At 44.0% G+C, this 18,407-nt stretch overlaps 1 protein-coding gene across 1 annotated transcript; it reads left to right on the plus strand.

The window, feature by feature from the left end:
- The first annotated feature begins 353 nt into the window (after nucleotides 1-353).
- Nucleotides 354-17,009, plus strand: tshz3a (teashirt zinc finger homeobox 3a). The gene is made up of 2 exons (XM_041997854.1): nucleotides 354-770; nucleotides 12,828-17,009. The coding sequence occupies exons 1-2, from the start codon at nucleotides 731-733 to the stop codon at nucleotides 16,130-16,132; spliced, it is 3,345 nt and encodes a 1,114-aa protein (XP_041853788.1). The 5' UTR covers nucleotides 354-730; the 3' UTR covers nucleotides 16,133-17,009.
- Nucleotides 17,010-18,407: the final 1,398 nt, after the last annotated feature.

An 18,407-nucleotide genomic window follows, 5' to 3' on the forward strand; every position in this document is an offset into this window, starting at 1 on the left:
CTTAGTATTACAATAAAAATATTAAACCACGATGCAAAAAAATGGTTGTTTTTGCTTTAAAGGACGTCAAAAATTCTTGTAATTATCATTTTAATATGAATGTCTCTTTTCATGTGAGTATACCACGAAAGATTGAAAATAGACTGTGACAAATGCCCCGAAAACTGTCAGTCTCAGTTCGACTGACACATTTTTAGTAAGATTACTGGAATATTATTCAGACAGTTCACGGTTATATGACAATCAGCTTCCTGTGTGTAACAGTGGACTAAAATCTCCTGAGCTGTGATTCACATGAAAATAAGGACACTGGTGTGAGGTGTCCGCCCCTCTCTGAGAAGTAAAGAGTTAACGGAGCGGTGGGTTTGCCCATTCTCCTGCTGTGAGTGACGCGATCATCTCTCTTATCCCTCAACTTTGCCTGTTGCCAGACCAGGCAGCCGAGGTGGACGCTGGCTATCAGCGCTGACATTCTTACCGCGATCGCAGCTAAATAATAATAACAATCATAACCCATGTTCCTTTTCCTTGTTTGTTTATGACTTCTGTCTGCTATTCTGTAACGATGATTTTTAGTTTTCCTTTCCATCGGACTCCCCGATGTTGTGCAGTCTACTACACGAAGGCGTAAATCTTTTTTTGAGTAGAGGTGGATCTTCCCGGATACGACGAGGGGGTAGCTATATGAAATAAAAACAGAAGACTTTTGGCGGAAATCCTCGCACATAAAATGCCACGGAGGAAACAAGAAGCGCCCAAGCGCGCAGCAGGTATGTGTATCCAAGTATAATACGCGTAAAATAAGGTTTCCTGTGTCAAAGCTGCGGATGTTAACATTTGTTGTTGTAAAGCTCACTTTCCATTCCCTGCATTTCCGTTTCCACTTTGTGGTTTTTGTCCTGTCCAACGATGCGCTTTGTCACTCTTGGCTACTCTTGTGAGACCTCAAAGACTATTACCTTTTTCAAAGCGGATGTACTGTTTGTATACAAGGTTGTGCGTTTTCGCTCTCCACGCTGTTGCGGCTGCTGTAATGCCCATCGGATGACTCGGCGGCTATAAACTTTCGCTCCCTATTGTTCCCAACTTAAATTTCGGATAGTGTACGGATTCTAACTTTCATATAAATTTGATATGTCAGACTAAAGCCTTTAGAAACAAACAAACAAACAGTGTTTCTTTCATAGTGAGTGCCCGAGGCGTGCCATAAAGAGGAGCGCAAGGGCTCATTTGATCCGAGCGCATAACTTCTTTGCACAAGCGGAAAAAAAGCCCTACCTCTGAGGTTTTTCTCTTCTTGGGATAAGATAAACAATTTGAGAGCAGACAATGGGGTTTCGTGGGCTGGAAGGAGTCATAATCGACAGTTGCCATGTCTGATTTGACGGTTGATTGATTGGCTGTCATGCGGCTTTGATCTGATCCTTCCCGATTTGCATCAGAAAATCACTTCCCACCATGTGCTGCAGGCCCCTGACGTCACGTTTAAACCACTTTGAAAGGCCCTGTGTACTCTCTCTCTCTCTCTCTCTCTCTCTCTCTCTCTCTGTCGCACTCTTTCACACACACTTTGTATCTCTGATGGTCAAGTGACTCAAAAAAAGTGAAAAAGGGAGGGAAGGAGGGGGCAAAGTGGTTTCACAGTGAGACATCATCCACACAGACACACACTTCCTGCGGAGAACATTACACTCCCATGTGCACATGCTCACTTGTTCACTTTGAACACACACACACTCAGACGCATACAGTGGGTAGAGGAGGCGGGAGGAGTGGGTTAGGGGTTGTAAAAGGAGCCGTGTGCTATGTAATGGAGGGGAGGAATGGGTTTGCTCTGTCAGACCGGGCCGTCACAACGGCTTTGTTTCATGTTTGATTTAATTGTCTCTCCCCTGACAGGCCCATTCATCAATGGCTTTAATGGTCAATCAGAGACAAGCTGAGTGAGTGCTCCCATTCTGTTTAGCCATAAGCTGGCCTGGGCTTTTATTTCATCAAAATGCCCCAGCCTAATGTACATGCTCACTGGCTCAGAGTGGCCGCAGGGAGCACATAAAGAATGACTGAAAGCTTTCTGATTTCAGATCAGTGAGAAGGATGTTTTTTTTTTCTCATCTCCTCCTCTACCCTCCACTCTCTCCTCCCTGCTACACTGCTGCTTCTCTGTTGACGAAAGGGAATAAAAGGCTGTAATATAGATCGTTTTGTGTTTTTAGAAAACAACTTTTTTTCTCCCTGAAACCACAATTCTTTGTCCATTCATTCATCTATTCATTTCTTCATTTTTTCATGCTCCCCTTCCACCCCTGTCAGTCAGCCCGTGCAGCTGCAAGTTATAAAGTTGTCAACTGTTCAGTGGCACACAAAGGGTGATGATGAATTGATTGCAGCACAGAGCATGGTGATAGAGAGAGCAAAGAAAAGGATGACAGATGATGGGCCTTGATTAGGGACTTAGGGGGAGAGTCAGCCCACTGCAACCTTGAGACTTGCATGAAAAATCTACACACACACACCCAATAACACACACATAGACATGCATGCATCCAGCTATGCTCTCTCATTGTCTCTCAAACACACACACATGCACATCCTCTCAGCTTCTCCCTCTTTTTCTTTCCTGTCTGAGAGGGTTTCTCTCTCCCCGGTAGAAAACTTGTTTTGCCTGCTTCATTAGCGTTGGTCCAATTAGCCGTGAGGCTGATGGAGTCCTGACAGGCCCTGTGATTGGAGATGACAAGCTCGGGGTGCCCAACCCAATGAGGTTTGCCACCACTTTGATGTAATCAACTTGATATTACACAGAGCCGCTCGCCTTTGGTTGTGCTGTAACTCAATTTTCTGCTGCAGGTGACAAATGGGCCTGCGTACCTGGGTCAGGTCTGAGTGCTCTTAACAACCCAGGGCAGTTGGCCACGTAAACAACCGAGCAAACACAAGAGAGGGAGAGTTTTGCTCTATGTGTTTGGAAAGGCAGACCTTCTTCCTTTGTGGCTGGCGATGAGCTTTACCACAAGTTCAGGGCCTGAAGCTATTGAAATGGCTTCAGAGAGTTGCACTGCTCCATCAGCTTAACAGGAAGTCATCACTGACTTTACAAGATGTGGGCCGAGATGTTGCTCTTTCACTGGAAAGTCTCATATCCTCAGTATTTCTCCAGAATGGTTGTTGTGTATTTACAGTTTGCTTATGTCAGTGCACTCTAAGGTCATCAGAGAACTCAATCTATCCCTTCTTTATCTCCATCAAACGCTTTGCTTATTTGTGTAATAGTGAATTTGAGGGAGAATCTGATAAAAGGAGAGGAAGGGGGGGAGTCTGATTTTGAAACAGACTCCACAGCAACAGTTTCTCCATTCTGCAGGGTCAGGATTACAGCTGCCAGACTGGCAGCCATCACTCATGTCTGTCTATCAGTGTGTGTGTATGTGTGTGCACACACAGTCAAATCAGTAAGCTTGCACTTGGATTTGTTGGGTTTGAATCTGTGTGTGCGTGTGTTTGTGTGTGTGTGGGTTTTGGCCTGTGATACCACTAATGAAAGGAATGGTAACTGTAGAGCACCTGCTGGGGCCAGGCTATAATTCTCCGAGCTGTGCAGACCCAAGGTTTCTTCTCCTTCTGTCTGTTTGTCATACCACATCACCTTTGCAACATAAGTGTACACAAACATAGGAACTTGAGACTTCGATATGGAGTGTTGGAGCTGGTAAAGATACAAGTGCCCGTTGCAAACTCTGCAGACTCATGCTCTCGTGTTGTGACTGAGTTGTAAAGCAGGGACTGAAGTGAAGTCAGCTGATTTTATATCTGTCTGCCTTTCTCTTGTTCATGTGGGGAATGCATGCTTCTATGGAAGCAGCAGGGGAATACTAGTTGGGACATAATTGTTGGCCAACATCAGCAGCAAGCTTTAAACAAAACTACGCCTCCACTGGCACTGTTTGCAGGTGCGAGCGAAGCTAATGTTTTGGCCTTGCAGGCCTAGTTGCCTATGAAAGTCCTGTAGCTGGATTCCGGTGAGGTTGAGTCACGTCTGTGATCTATGTGTCTGATAAGTACATACCTAATGAGGCTGTGAGCACCACTGGAAGGAGGAGGAGAACGTCTGACTGAGTGTTTCCCACAGGTATTGACAGACGGCTTTTTGTTTTTGCCATAGGCCTCGACTCCATAAATCAGGCCTGTGTAATGATAACACTGCCACCCTGCCAGCAAGTGACTGAAAGAGAAACTGTAAAAGGAGAAAAAAAAGGAGAGCATAGAGGGAGGAAGAAGTAGGAGGTGGTGGTGGGGACACTGAGGAGAAGAAGAGTGGGGGCGTTGAAATGGGCCTTCTCTCCTTTTTAACACACACTTGGCAGATGTCAAGCCATGGGGTTGGGCTCAAGGAGGGAAAAAGGACTGTAAGTGGTGTAGTAGTGTCACAAATAGAAAAACGTTAGCCATCCCAATCTTCTCTTTCAGTTTTTAATGTGCTTTTAGCTGAGATTTTAAACCGAGACTGCTGTCTGGGCACAGAGTTGGAGGCTTTGTAAAAATAGTCCCACCGCTGTTGTGATAGATGCAGCTGCACTGTGGCGACAATTGGGACAGCCTGTATCCCTCCAACCCACCCACCACTCCTCCCAGAGGTAGAGAGCGTAAGAGCCTGGTGGGATGTGTGCTCTTTTCGAGGAAACTGAGCTGCTCTGGTCTTCAGGGGTCCTGAAACCCAATCCATGAGGAGAATAGCCCAGCCATGCCAGAGAGCCGATTTCCTTTTCAACAGAGTCATTTATCACTGACCCACCCTTCGCTTCTGACACGGTGACGTGTGTCATTTATCAAACAGGCTTTACCAGACACACAGAGAGGAGGGAGGTGGATGGGGGGCAGAGAGGAAGAGAAAGAGAGAGTGAAAGAGGGTAAAAACAAGACAGAGAGTGGACTAAGAAACAAAGAGAAGTTAAGAAATGGTGACTGAGGTGTGAAGTTGGAGGAGAAACACAAAAACTCTTGTTTGTGTGTATGCGTGTGTGTGTGAGAGAGAGTTTCCAGGGAAGAGTGAGTTTTCCTGAAACCCTTGAGGAGGAGTGTTTGGGAGGGGAGATTTTTTTGAGATGACAGGGAGGATTGAGTTACACTGAGCTGTGTTTTGATGAGTGACAGAATGTTCTTCCATGACACGTTGCAAGATGCCTGAATGAAAGCAAGAAATATGCTTTGTTAGTATACAAGTCGGACAAGTGTGTTAGTGTTGTTCGCTCATAATATATGCAACACACACGCACAAAGGCGCTGTAGAGGCGTGTGTGAGTGCGTGCGTGTGTGGCCATATGGCGTCAGTGTTTAATGCATGTGCTCCCTGATGAACGGGGCTGACAGGTATCACTCATGCAGCAGCCTGGCCTTTAAATGAACCCGAGCTGCTCTGCTCTCCCGTGGCCCTAACAGGCTCTCTCCAAGATGGATGCTTCTTTAAAAATCAGATTAATGATGGATACCAGGCTTATAGTGCCATTTATCATGAAGAATATTATTTAGGCCGGCCGTGTATGGCTGTAACTGGAGAGCTAGGACGAGAAGAAGCAGGGTGGAAAGCCTTAGACAGACACTCACTGTGTGATGGATGGCTGAGCGCTCTCTCTGAGTGTTACTAGACACCAGTGCCGCAGCAGTAAGCCATAATCAGATAGCCCAGGGATGTTTATCCCGCAACTACACTACCCAGATTGCCTTGCCTGGGGGGTTGCTTTATGAAAGGTATAGTTTGTCACTATTATCATCTTTAAAAGTTTGTGGAATTACAAAGAAAAAAAAATTTAGACAGTGAAGGGCAGGCGAAGAAGCTTATTACATATTTTAAATGATCCACGAATCCAATATAACTGAACATAATGATTACTAATAAGTGAGTTTCCATTAAGTTTTGCCCAGAGGAGTCACACACCCACCTCATTCCCCAACTATCATGAATGAAAGTACAGTGAGAGGTCAAGGCAAGGCCAGCTCTGCTGCTGTTTCTACAGAAAAGTGGGAAAACTGTTGTTTTGTTTCTTGTCCTCTTCTTGTTCCCTTCTCTCTGCCTCCTACCTCCTCCTCCTACGCAGCACCGTGATTTATGGTGGCCATCCATCTTCAGGCTGTGTCCATCACCTCCTCGTTGCTAGGCGATCATGGCAGCAGCTGTGTGTTGTGAGAGCGATTTGGTCATCCCTAGTCTGACTTTATTTGCTTCACTCTGAACCCATACTTAAAGTTTCAACTTTTAACACGGCACTAGTTTCAGTTGCAGCTGTAGAGAATGAAATGTTAAGCCACACTGTGTTGCATGCTCGAACCGGAGCGCCATCTTGTAAGGAATGCTCTTAACTCTGTTAAAGAACATTGTTGTGGTTAGATTTTGGTTTGTTTGTTTAAACTTGGTAAAATCTTTCAAAGAAGGGAGGAGACAAAGAAAGGAACAAGGATTAGGAAGACGGGCTGCTGATTGCAGGATGTGCTTATTAACAAACTGAGTATTGTGCCGAAATCTGACCTTTCTTATATTCACCAATGTATTTATTTTTATATAAAATTGATAAGAATAGACATAATAGACATTTCTAAATTGAAAAACTCATTAAAAATGTGTTTTTTTTTTTGTTTGTTTTTTTTTTTTTGCATTTAGTAGACGGGTGTGTTTAATGTTTGATGATTATAAATGGACTAAGATGTGATTTCAGTGGCTGATCTTACTATTTGAGCATAGAAACATTATAATGAAGTTAGAATTCGGCCTCTGCCCACAGAAAATGCAGCCACGGAGTAAATGAGAATAATATACGGCATCTAAACGTGCTACGTGGCCGAAAAGCCCGTCATGTTGTAAGGCTCTTCTTTCAGGAATCTCAAATTTAGACTTAGATATTTTTTCATTTTTTATTTTTTAAATATATAAAAATAATAATAATAATAATAATCAGTTTTTAAACAAATAGATTTATGATAAACTGTTTTAAAATTAGAAAAGATTAATAAACGAAGCAGAAATATATTTGCATAGAATACCGACACTAAGTAGTAGAGGTGGGTCAGTCACATTTACCTTAATTCTAATTTCAAGCTGTAGAACTTATATATACACTATATGCTATACACAGAATGTACCATTTATAGAATGTTAACAGATTTCTCTCAGACCAACAGCAATGCAAGCCAGATTCCTGTATGTCATGTTTTGACACCCTATAATATGCTTTTGATAGATTTACAACTTCCTGAATATAAAGCACAGAGAGCAGGCAGGGACAGATCAGAAAGGTTTTAGACATAAATTTTTTTACATACATTTTTGTATGTAAAATGTCAACTATAAGGGAGAGTTCAGACACTAATCTGTATTTCCAAATAGTTTGGATTATTGGCTTAAAATTGACATGCTGTTTGTCTCTGACGTTTGCTTCGGCCACTAAGTTCAGCTGTAAATCTGTGCTCCTCCCGGCAGGAGTTTGGCAGGAGATATTCATACATACAGCTGACCCAAGATTTGCTTTTACAGGAAATATATTCACTTTAGCTCTTACCTGTTTTTCAGTATCCCTCCATTTAAAAACATTCTTATATTTAGTTTGATCAGTTTGGGGTAAAATTAGGGGACAAAAGCAGCTTCATGAAGCTTTGCCTGAGATGGAGACAGAGAGATGGAAAGATGGGACAGAGATGTGGTCTTGATGAAGGAAGTTAACGGGCTACTTCACATGGATGAACGGGACGGGCTTGATGTGCATATGTGACCGAAACATCTCAGTCTGTATTACTGGCCTTGGTTCTGCACCTGCTGGAGAAGGTTGTGTTGCATTTCTTTCTTTTGTGTTTACATTATTTTTATCACTTATTGTGGCTGCTTCACGCTGGGACCTCATGAGTTTGGTCACTTTGTTCTCCTCTGTGTTACAGTAGGTAATATGAGGTCTTTATGTGTTTGTGGCTCATCTCATGTCAGATTAAAGTAGATGAATTATCAGGCCATGGGGGTCTGTATGTGCAGCTGGCAGCTTTGAGGTCCAGTCATAACATAACAACCAGCTGAGGGTTGAATTTATTTGCTTGTTCACTCTCTCCCACCTCTCACTATGTGCACTGACAAGGTTCCGCCCTAAGCTTCGCCTGGGGCCAGAATGATCTCTCTGTTTTTCCCATCTCCCATATCACACATCCTGCACTACAATTGGCGGACACAATGTATTCACAATGCCATCAGGGGGTAGAGAACGCACACATAAATAAAACCTGACAAAGACATCCCTAATCGCCATGATAGCCTGTGTAGGTCCAGAGTAGTAGCAGAGTTGTGAATTAAAAACTTAAAACGCGAGCCCTGCAATATTCTTGGTCATATCTGCAAAAACGACTTATATCAGAACTTGTTAACTTTGAAGATGGCCACAGATCACCTGTTACAGTTTTTCTCGTGGGACTTTCAGCCAGCTTGTAAGGATCAAAGGGAAAAGAGGGAGCTGCCTAAGTTTGATTGAGTGTGTTACTTTGACACATGTGTACACGAGAAAGGCATTTTTGGTATGTTACTGATCTGCTGCTATTTTGACAGAATGGGGCTCTTTTGGACTAAATTATTCTAATCTATTTAAAGAGTTTTAGACATCTGGGAAACTTGAGAGAAAGTACAAAGCAGCCGTTTGTGTTTTTTTTGTTAATTTGATTGAAACTGAGGTGACTTCCTGTCCTGTAGTGTTCTTGAGCTGTTTCCTGTCAGTAAGAGCCCCCCGCTGAGGGGCCATGTTGGTTTAAGGCCATTGAGGTCCAGCTAAAATACTGTATGCATGTCAAGACAGACATATTGTGCAGTGATTTGGTTTAACTCTCTCTCCTCTCAGGGTCTAGCTTTCTGATCTGGCATATTCCACCCAACATGTGCTCATTTGTGTCAAACGCCATGTTTAACCTCAGTTCCTCTTTTTTCATTGGTCAGTATGACTAATAATAACTAATAATAATCTCTTTGTACCACATCACAGAATCAAAGCTTTTATCTTGGCTGTTTTATTCTATTCTTGCTGTAAAACTTTTCCTTTACAGTGAGAAAAAAAGACCACCTATGTAGACAACTTTCTGTACCTCACAATAAGCTAAAAACAATATTATAAAGAGAAAATCATCACTCTCTGATGTTGATATTTAAGATATTCTAGTAACAGAATTATATATGTTGCTAATCATTTAAAACTGTTTTTTGTCTTCAGTACAGAGACATCTGTTGTCCAAAACAGTACTTTTTTGTAGTGCAAAACAGGCACAGATGAGTGATTATACCCATGATGACCGCACAAAGGACGTCCTTTTTTAAATCACGATGCCTCTGGCAAGGTTGTGTTTTTGACCAAGCAGTCATTTGAGTGTGAGGGCCAGACACAGGTAGAGTTTTTAATGACACATCCTGTTTACCCTGCTTCTGTAGGGTGTGATCTGGCTCCCAGACTGTTTCCCCAGCTGTGGAGTCCAGATCGGGAACATTCCTCTTGGTCATCAAGAGCTTGATTTTAAGAAAAGGGCCTGGATTTTGTTGTGACTTGTTGAAGAGATATAGGGCTGGATATTTTCTTTAAATTTAAATCTGGCTCATGAATATGCAAATATGTGTGCAGATTAAGGTTGCCTTCCTTTTTTTCTGTGCTTTAATTGTCCACGCATACCGTTGAAGTGCAATGATTTTTTTTCTTCAGGAGCCCATGATGGATTTTTTTTTCTTACAAATGAGGCCTGTTTAATACACAGCATCAAAACACTTTCAAGACTTTCAACAGCACTTGAGCAGAAATAACCAATATGACAGAAGGAAAGAGACAGACACTAAAAGCCTCTGCTTTGGAGGCAGCCACACTACCTTCCTGCTTAATCACCGCCTGTCCCTGCCCTCTCTGTTGTTCCTGATCGTCAGAGCAGCACTGCAGTATTTCTATCAGATGATCTCTCCCTCCTTGTCTGCGGCCCTTATGTTTATGAAAATGATACTCCACAGGAATGCCTCCTGCATGCCAAGATGTCACTGTCTTTCCTCATCGCTTGCATCTACGTACATGTACGAGTGTGTTTGTGTGTGAGTGTCTGTGGGAGGAGAGGAGGGTTGGCGGGTGTCATAACTGGCTGACTAGCTTTGTTTATAATTATGTGGAGTGTTTTTGAGGTTGTGTATTTTGAGGTGAAATGTGTGTTTCTGCATGTGAGACTTCCATTTTCTGCAGCTTTTGTGTTTGTGTGAATTTGCTACTGCTATTTCTGTGTGAGCTGTGACTGAGATGTTGAGTGTGTGAAAGTGCACCTCCTACCATTCTTACCCAACCCCACCCCAAAGGAATCATTCACAGAACCTAATGATTCTTGTCTTTTCCCCCACATGGCATCAGCTCAGTTTATCATTACAAGAACACGCATGCCTTCTCGCTTTCTTTTTCTCTTTCTCACACCCACACACACTAGGAAGATTCATTCGTTGGCCCTCCACCATATGCTTTGATATTAGTTAAGCCTGCATCCAAGATTATTGTTGTATTCATAATATTCATAATTTATTCTAAGAGAGCCTCTATATTCCCATCACCTTTTATTAGCTTGATAAATCACCTCTGTTGTCAGTCAAGGCAGGGAGAATAATTGGATGTGGTTGTCGCCCTGTGTGATGGATTATCAGTCATTGGGGATTAAATTAACAGATAGTGCTCAGACATAATGGTTTTTGTTTTGCATTTTAAATTGCCTGGGAGCACAGTTTGACTCTAAAGGTTTTTATTGCTGGTCCTTTTGGACTTCTCTCCCCCTTTCTGTGTTTTCTGGGCTTCACGGCGAATGAACAATAACCTGAAGGGCTGCAGCTCTGTAAGAATGAATTGTAAAACATTTAGTACCAGGTTACAGACATAGAAATAGGCCTCGGGGAAGGCTTAGAAATGCCATGGCATAAGATGACATTGAAAATAGCAATAGTTTAATGAAATATCAAGACAATGTGAAGAAATATACAGAATATTTTCTTGTTGAAGAAGAGAAAGGTGACCTGACAACTTGTTCAAGCAATGTGCCAGGCCCTCATGATGCAATCTGACATCTGCGACCAGCTGGTGAGGACACAAATACATTAACTACCCCATCCTTGGTGGATTTCTTCTCTCAAAGAGAAGCAAAAAGAAGGTGAAGTGAGGGGGAAAAAAAGTAAAGAGTCATTTAAGCGCTGGTAGCATATAGATATATCCCTTGAATGTTTGGCCGAGCTTGAGCCATTTTCCTCTTCGCCCCATTCTCCCATATCCCTCCCCTCCCTCTTCCCCACGTCTACATTATCATAATTGTGTCCAGGACATGAGAGGCCGGGGAAGTGATCATGTCATTTTATTTACACCCTGCTTGGCCCTTTTTACAAACGACATGCCACTGACTGCCAAACGGACTGGGGCCCGACGACATCTTTTGATCAGGGCTGTCGGGGCCTATCAGCGGAGAATGGCAGGTAATGGATACCCAGTGACAAACCAAATCTCCGGGAGGACGGAGAGTGGGCCGCACCTGCCAGGTCTCCATTAGGCTGGCCTCTCAGTGGGGCTGCCTGCTGACTGTGCCCCCAGGGCCCAAATCAGACCAGCGCCAGCCGCATGGCTGCCTAGAGATTGGCTGTTAGCACTGGAAATGAGAGTTATTTCAGCTATGACATTTTTGTTTAGGCTGGATATGTGTGTGTGTGGAGAGGGGAGTGAAGGTTTTAGCCACACCGTGTGTTTATGTTTGTGTTTATGTGCCTGTTTGTGTCCACATGCACGGGCTCTACTGTGTAAACGATCAAACCATTCAAACCTGTTCTTTTAGCAGCATTTGTCTTAGTTTACAATATTGTCCAAATGGCCTCAGACCTGTCTACAGGCCATCCACTATTTTCAGAGATTATTTGTTTTTTCTCAACTTGAGCGGTTTTGTGAGTGAGGTGGTCAGGAAATGAGGGCGCAGGGGCTTGGGGGTGAGTGGTGGATAAGTTGGTGTTAGATGGGTAGACTTGTCGCCACAGGAGACACAAGAATTTGTGATTGTGTGTATGTGCATTGGAGAGGTACTCCATTTATTTTGTTCATATCTTTCACCTTGTTTTGCTTAAAGACCATAAATTTGAACCTGGAGTTTTGAGTATTTCCTAAATTTTAAGAAACTAATTAACTTACTGCACTCCAGATAACACTGAGTTGTTTTTCCACATATCAAAATTTCATGAACAAAATTTTGACATCCCTTCTCTTCAAATTCTTCAAAATATGCTCCTGCCTGCGTGCATGTGTGTATCAGTATGTATGTGTGTGTGTGTAATCAGAGAAGAAGCAGATGAAGAGGCGTCAGACATATTAACTGACAGATGGAGGTTGATCCAACTCATTTATTACCCCAGAGGAGAATGCCACAGTGAGATTGGGCTTCATTAATTTCAGATTTAGTTTTCATTTCAAGCTGTTGTGCCCTGAGATAAATAAAATGGTGCATTATGTTTTTGCCAAGATATTTCTTTTTTGTTTTCCTCCAATAGAAGGAGTGAAAAGAGGGGAGGCATAAGTTCTGTGTGGCTGGGGTAGTATATAAATACAGGCTCGCCTAGAGGAAAATAACACCTCAACGGTTGATGAGGTGAAATGGGATGACTGTAATTTCTCAGCTCAGCTTTAAAGGCTCCCACACAGATGGCTCATTTATCCCTTGGAGTCCTCGGGCACACTTTGCAGGGAAACTTTTTTTCCAGTTATTCTAACATAGCATGTTCACTCCCTGCAATTCAACTCATCTCTTTCCTTCTCTCTTTGTCTCCATTCTCCTTGCAGCCTATTCTCCAGAGGAGCTGACGGAGCACACTGTGGAGGAGGCAGAAGCAGGAGAGTTGCCCTCGGTCCCTCAGGATGACTTTCCCATGAAAGATGAGTTTGTGGAGCAAAGCGAAGGGACTGCCAAGGATCAGGCATGTGACCAGGAATCAGCTGAGGCCACAGAGCTCTCAGGACAAGAGATGGACAGTGAGTCACATGTGAGTGAGGCCAGTGATCGCCTCTCAGACTTTGAGAGCCCCTCCAGAAAAGTTGACTCCAACTTGGTCACAGCATCCCTGAATACTGACACAAAGACACCTCCCATAGGCATGGACACCTTAGAGCAAATGAAGGCGATCTACTCTAGCTTCCTGACCAGCCCATTGTGGTCACCGCTGAATTTAAATTCCACGCCACTTCAGGCACAGTCTTCAGCTTCTGCAGAGAAGCCAATCCGCAGCAACAGCACTAGTAGCAGTAGTAGCTGCAGCAGCGGTAGCTATGACTGGCACCAATCTGCAGTGGCAAAAACACTACAACAGCATCCTCCTCAGAGCCGTCATCCAGCTCAGTCTGAGCCCAGCCTCTTTAGTACAGTCCAGCTCCACAGGCAAAATCCAAAACTGTTTGGCTCGATCTTCACCGGGGCCAGTAAATTCCGTTGTAAGGGTTGCAGTGCTGCTTATGACACCCTGGTGGAGCTGACAGTTCACATGAATGATACAGGCCACTACCGTGATGACAACCAGGACAAGGCGGGGAGCGGCGCCAAGCGCTGGTCTAAACCACGTAAGCGTTCCCTGCTGGAGATGGAGGGGAAGGAAGATGCCCAGAAGGTTTTGAAGTGCATGTATTGCGGCCATTCCTTTGAATCCCTCCAGGATCTTAGTGTCCACATGATCAAGACCAAACACTACCAGAAAGTGCCTCTGAAGGAGCCCATGGCCCCTGTGGCAGCCAAAATTATGTCCTCAAAGAAAAGGGGACTTGTGGGTTTGGACCTCACTTCAACACCACGATCTCGAGAAGGAACCCCGAAAGCAAAGGCAGACCTGAGTGAACCCTCCCAGAAACTTTCCTCCAGTCCCTACACCACTCCTAATAACCGATACAGCCATCAGAATGGTGGGAGTTATACTTGGCAGTTTGAGTCCAACAAATTGCAGATTCTTAAGTGTATGGAGTGTGGCAGCTCCTATAATACACTCCAAGAGCTGAGGACCCACATGATGGTGACAGGACATTTCCTGAGAGTGACCAGTTCTGTGGGAAAGAGAATCAAAACACTTCCTGAGGCCACATCCCCCAACCCCAATCCTGGGAGGGTCACCACACCTACTGAACAGAGAGTCCAGTCTGTACCACTAGCCCCCTCCACTTTCTCTCCTCCACCTCTTCAAACTATCACAACTCCCCCTGCCACTTCACCCCCTCTGAAAGAGATCAAGAAGGAGGAGGTTGAGGAGGAGTGCACAAGGAAAGAGACTGTAGCAACTGCAAAGCAAGTCACAGTTACTGTTAGTAAGGAGGAGGATGCTGAGAGGGAGGAAAAATATGACATTTCAAAGTATAGCTATCTTACTGAGGAGGACCTGAAGGAGAGCCCTAAAGGGGGATTTGATATTCTCAAGTCCCTGGAAAACACTGTGACATCAGCCATCAACAAGGCACAGAGTGGGAATCCAAGCTGGGGGGGCTACCCCAGCATCCATGCAGCCTACCAGTTTCCAAGTGCTCTCAAGCTCCAACAGGGGAGCTTGGAAAAGAATTCACAGATGAAGTTCTTATTTAATGGAGGGGATGGAGCACTGTCCTGTTATGCTAAGAACCAGCCCCTTATTTCCCCACCACTTAGTCAGTCCTCCCCCTTTCCCACCAACAACTTTCAAGCAATGGAGGATTTAGTGAAAAAAGTGACAGAAAAAGTAGCTAAAGTAGAGCAAAGGGTTAAGCAGCTCTCTCCAAAGAGGGAGAACCAAATGTCCCCGTGTAGCAGTGAGGCTGGAGAATCCCACAAGGGAGGAGAGACTGACTCTCCTCGGGAATGGAGGGAAGTCACACCAGCCAACAGTGACAGGGGAAGCCATAGCGATAGCGCGTCCCCAGCAACAGAACCCAACAGAGAGGCAACAGTCAAATCCCCACCTGCCTCTTCCCTGAGATGCAGCAATGCCATTATCACTGGTCATACTCCTCCTGAGCAGCCCTTTGTCAACCCTCTAAGTGCTCTTCAGTCAGTAATGAACATTCATTTGGGGAAAGCAGCCAAACCCTCTTTGCCAAATCAAGATCCCCTGAGCCTGCTCTCGAGGCTAAGCCAGAGCATGACTGAGAAGGCTGCTGTGGCCGCTTCTCCAACACAGACCAAAAAGGCAGAAAGTGTAGTTAATAGTTTTTGCCAGCCCAGTGATGACCAGCCAATGGACTTAACGAAAAGCAAAAGTGGTAAAGGAGGCTCTGTAGGCTCAGCACCCCTAACGCCCTCTTCCACAGCTTCTTCCATCTCCCCGATCGCTCTTGTTACTCCTGCAAAGTTAACGGTGGTCTCTCCCTACACATCCAGCAGCCCTCTACATGAAAATGCATTGTCAGATATCTCAGACATGCTTAGAAACCTGACACAGTCCCACCCTGTAGCAAAGCCTGCTTCCCGGTCTCGGGTCACAGATAAAATTGAGGTGATAGGCTCTAAACATGATGAAGATGATGTGTCTCTGCATGGCCACAAACGCAAAGGCCGTCACTCCAACTGGAACCCACAGCACCTACTTCTTCTGCAGGCCCAGTTTGCCTCCAGCTTGAGGCAGACATCAGATGGCAAATATGTCATTAATGACCTTAGCCCACAAGAAAGAATGCACATATCTCGTTTCACAGGTCTCTCCATGACCACCATAAGCCACTGGCTGGCTAATGTCAAATACCAGCTAAGGAGGACGGGCAGAACCAAATTCCTAAAGAATCTGGATTCCGGTCAGCCTGTATTCTTTTGTAGTGACTGTGCCTCACAGGTCCGTACCCCAGCAGCGTATGTATGCCACCTGGAAGCCCACCTGGGGTTCCGAATCAGGGACCTGGCCAAGCTGTCCCCCAAACAGACTGTTCGGGACTCCAACACTCTCACTGAGAAGGTGGTGCCCTTGGAGTCCTTCCTTTCTCCCCAATCAGAAGAGGACTGTAGCAGTAATGGAGCAGTGTACCGCTGCCAGCTCTGCGTCCGCAAGTTCGCAACTAAGCACGCCATCAAGCTTCACCTCAGCAAGAGCCATGGGAAGTCTCCAGAGGACCATCTGCTATATGTGTGTGAACTGGAGAAACATTAAACGGCTTCTAGCAGTAGACATACTGGAAAACATATGCAGACTGACTGTTTAAAAACAAAATCAAAACGGAGAATCTTTGAAGTGTGATAACGCACAAAGATGCCATGAACTACTGTTAAAAAATGTCAGCACAAGGTGTTTACATCAGTTGGGCCTATAGACATTTCTGAGTTCTCTGTATTTCAAAAGACATTTATTTCACTTCAAAATATACTGTAGGTCAAAGATATTCAGCTCCCTGTTTGCCTGTAGAAAAGTAAGACAACAGGGGTGAACCTTTTGACTTGAAAGGTCAGCATTAACTTGAAATGTATTAACTTTATAGTATTTATTTTGTATTTTTGTGAGTTTGGCTTTGATTTGCTAGTAGACTGCATGTTTTACTGTTATGTTTGTACAGCAATGTCTTGTCAAGATTTTAAAATGCCCTTCCAAATTGGTCTCTTTTTTTTAAACACCTTGAAGCAGCCAAATGCCTGAGGAAAACTCCTGCAAAGAATTTGCAGAATTGCAGAAGTTCATTACTTTCTTTTTATGGTTTTCTCTGTACAGACTATTGATTTACTTGCTGATTGTAAAATCTGCCTTATTCATTATCATTGAGTAAGGGGCACTTAAAATCCAGGTCTGTGTAAAAAAAAATGTACATATATCGTGTAAGCTTACAATTTGCTGTTTAAATTATGCATACTTGTTATATTTCCTAATTTAAAAGGACTATGACTATCCACTGGTGCAGAGCCTTTGAAGAAGATTAAAAGGACACTGTTTTGCACAATAGTTTTATAAATGTTATTTGATAAAAAAAAAAAAACATAATACAGATATGTTAACGCCTTGTGCTTCTATAAATAAATTGAATTAACTGCTGCAAAAATCATTGCTTTCTTTCATGTTTACCACTCAGAGGAATTTGTACATTGAAGTGCAATTTGAATAAAAGTTTTAAATTGTTAAATTATAAATAGAGATGCAGACATTTGGGTAGCTGAAAAATCCATCCATTTTATGACATCAACCTCAATTCTCCAAACTCTTCTGCAGTGTCATGACTAAGCATTTACAAATCAGCTGACAGTTTCCTCTTTGGGCTGCATCTGCAGATATACTGAGCACAAAAAAAAAACTCAACACCTTCCTGTGCAGAACCACAATTTGTCAAGTATTCCTGGTGATTTCTGTGTTGCTGTTGTTGTGGGGCGGACTCAAGAGTAGCAAGCAGTGCCACTGCCTGCAAGGCGTCTGGCAGGTGGTGTGTGCTGCATGTAAACCACCAGATGTTTCTGAAACGAGCCACTGGAGGAGGAGGAGGAGGAGGAGGCAGGCGGGCTTCAACAGCAGGCAGAGTGGGCTGATTACCACGGGGGCTTGGATGCCATCAGGAGCCCTGGGTACAGACAGCAGATCTGGCACACACCTGGACTCCAAGACTGTCCCTTGGAAAAAATAAAGCAGATCCTATATATGCATGCTGAGACAAGCTGACAGTGGTGCAGAATGCACAGACAGGTGCTATTCCCTCAAAGCAGGCTTTTGGATCTAACAACATTACTGGCAGGTGTTGATGCTATCAGAGCAGTCACAATTCAGGCTCAGTGCCATGTAATAAGAATGTTTTTTTTTTTAATGTTTTTAAAATGTTTTAATTTTTTTTTTTTTACAATTCACACATATACACACAAACATGCATCAATTTCGATTTGCAGCCATCCACCTGAGTCTTATTTGAAAATGCCTGGGGACATCATGTTCTTTCTGTTTGATCTTCCCAGGCTTTGCTTGTCATGACTGACTGACTGAGTGACTTGGGGCCGGGGAAGTTATCTGGTTACTATGGTGACGGCCATTTGCCCAGCCTCTAACCCCGCTCGCTCACTCAACAGAGGACAGCTCGAGTGCAGCACACCCATTTACTCTCTTAAATCTCATCATCTCGCTTCAGTTCCTCCCACCCGGGAACAGATTAATTAACACACACACACTGTGTCCTGACCCCGTCTTCTCACACAAACTCATTACCGCCTCAGACTTGCTCCCGGCCCTCCGACGTTTAGGATACATTGGTGAAACGTTGTGGGAGAACCCGGTGATGACTCACATCTGACAAGCAGAATAAAGCCCTTAACAAAGGATGATAATTGAAAGATGGGATTCAGGCTGGTAGCCATTGATAATGCAAATGAAAAAGGCAGAGCAGCCCTATTGAATATCATGTGAGTTTTCAGAGCTTACTGAATCCTTGCAGATAGAAAATTATCTCTCAGATCGGATCAAT

This window comes from Melanotaenia boesemani, chromosome 10 (assembly GCF_017639745.1).
Source record: "Melanotaenia boesemani isolate fMelBoe1 chromosome 10, fMelBoe1.pri, whole genome shotgun sequence".
Classification (NCBI taxonomy): domain Eukaryota; kingdom Metazoa; phylum Chordata; class Actinopteri; order Atheriniformes; family Melanotaeniidae; genus Melanotaenia; species Melanotaenia boesemani.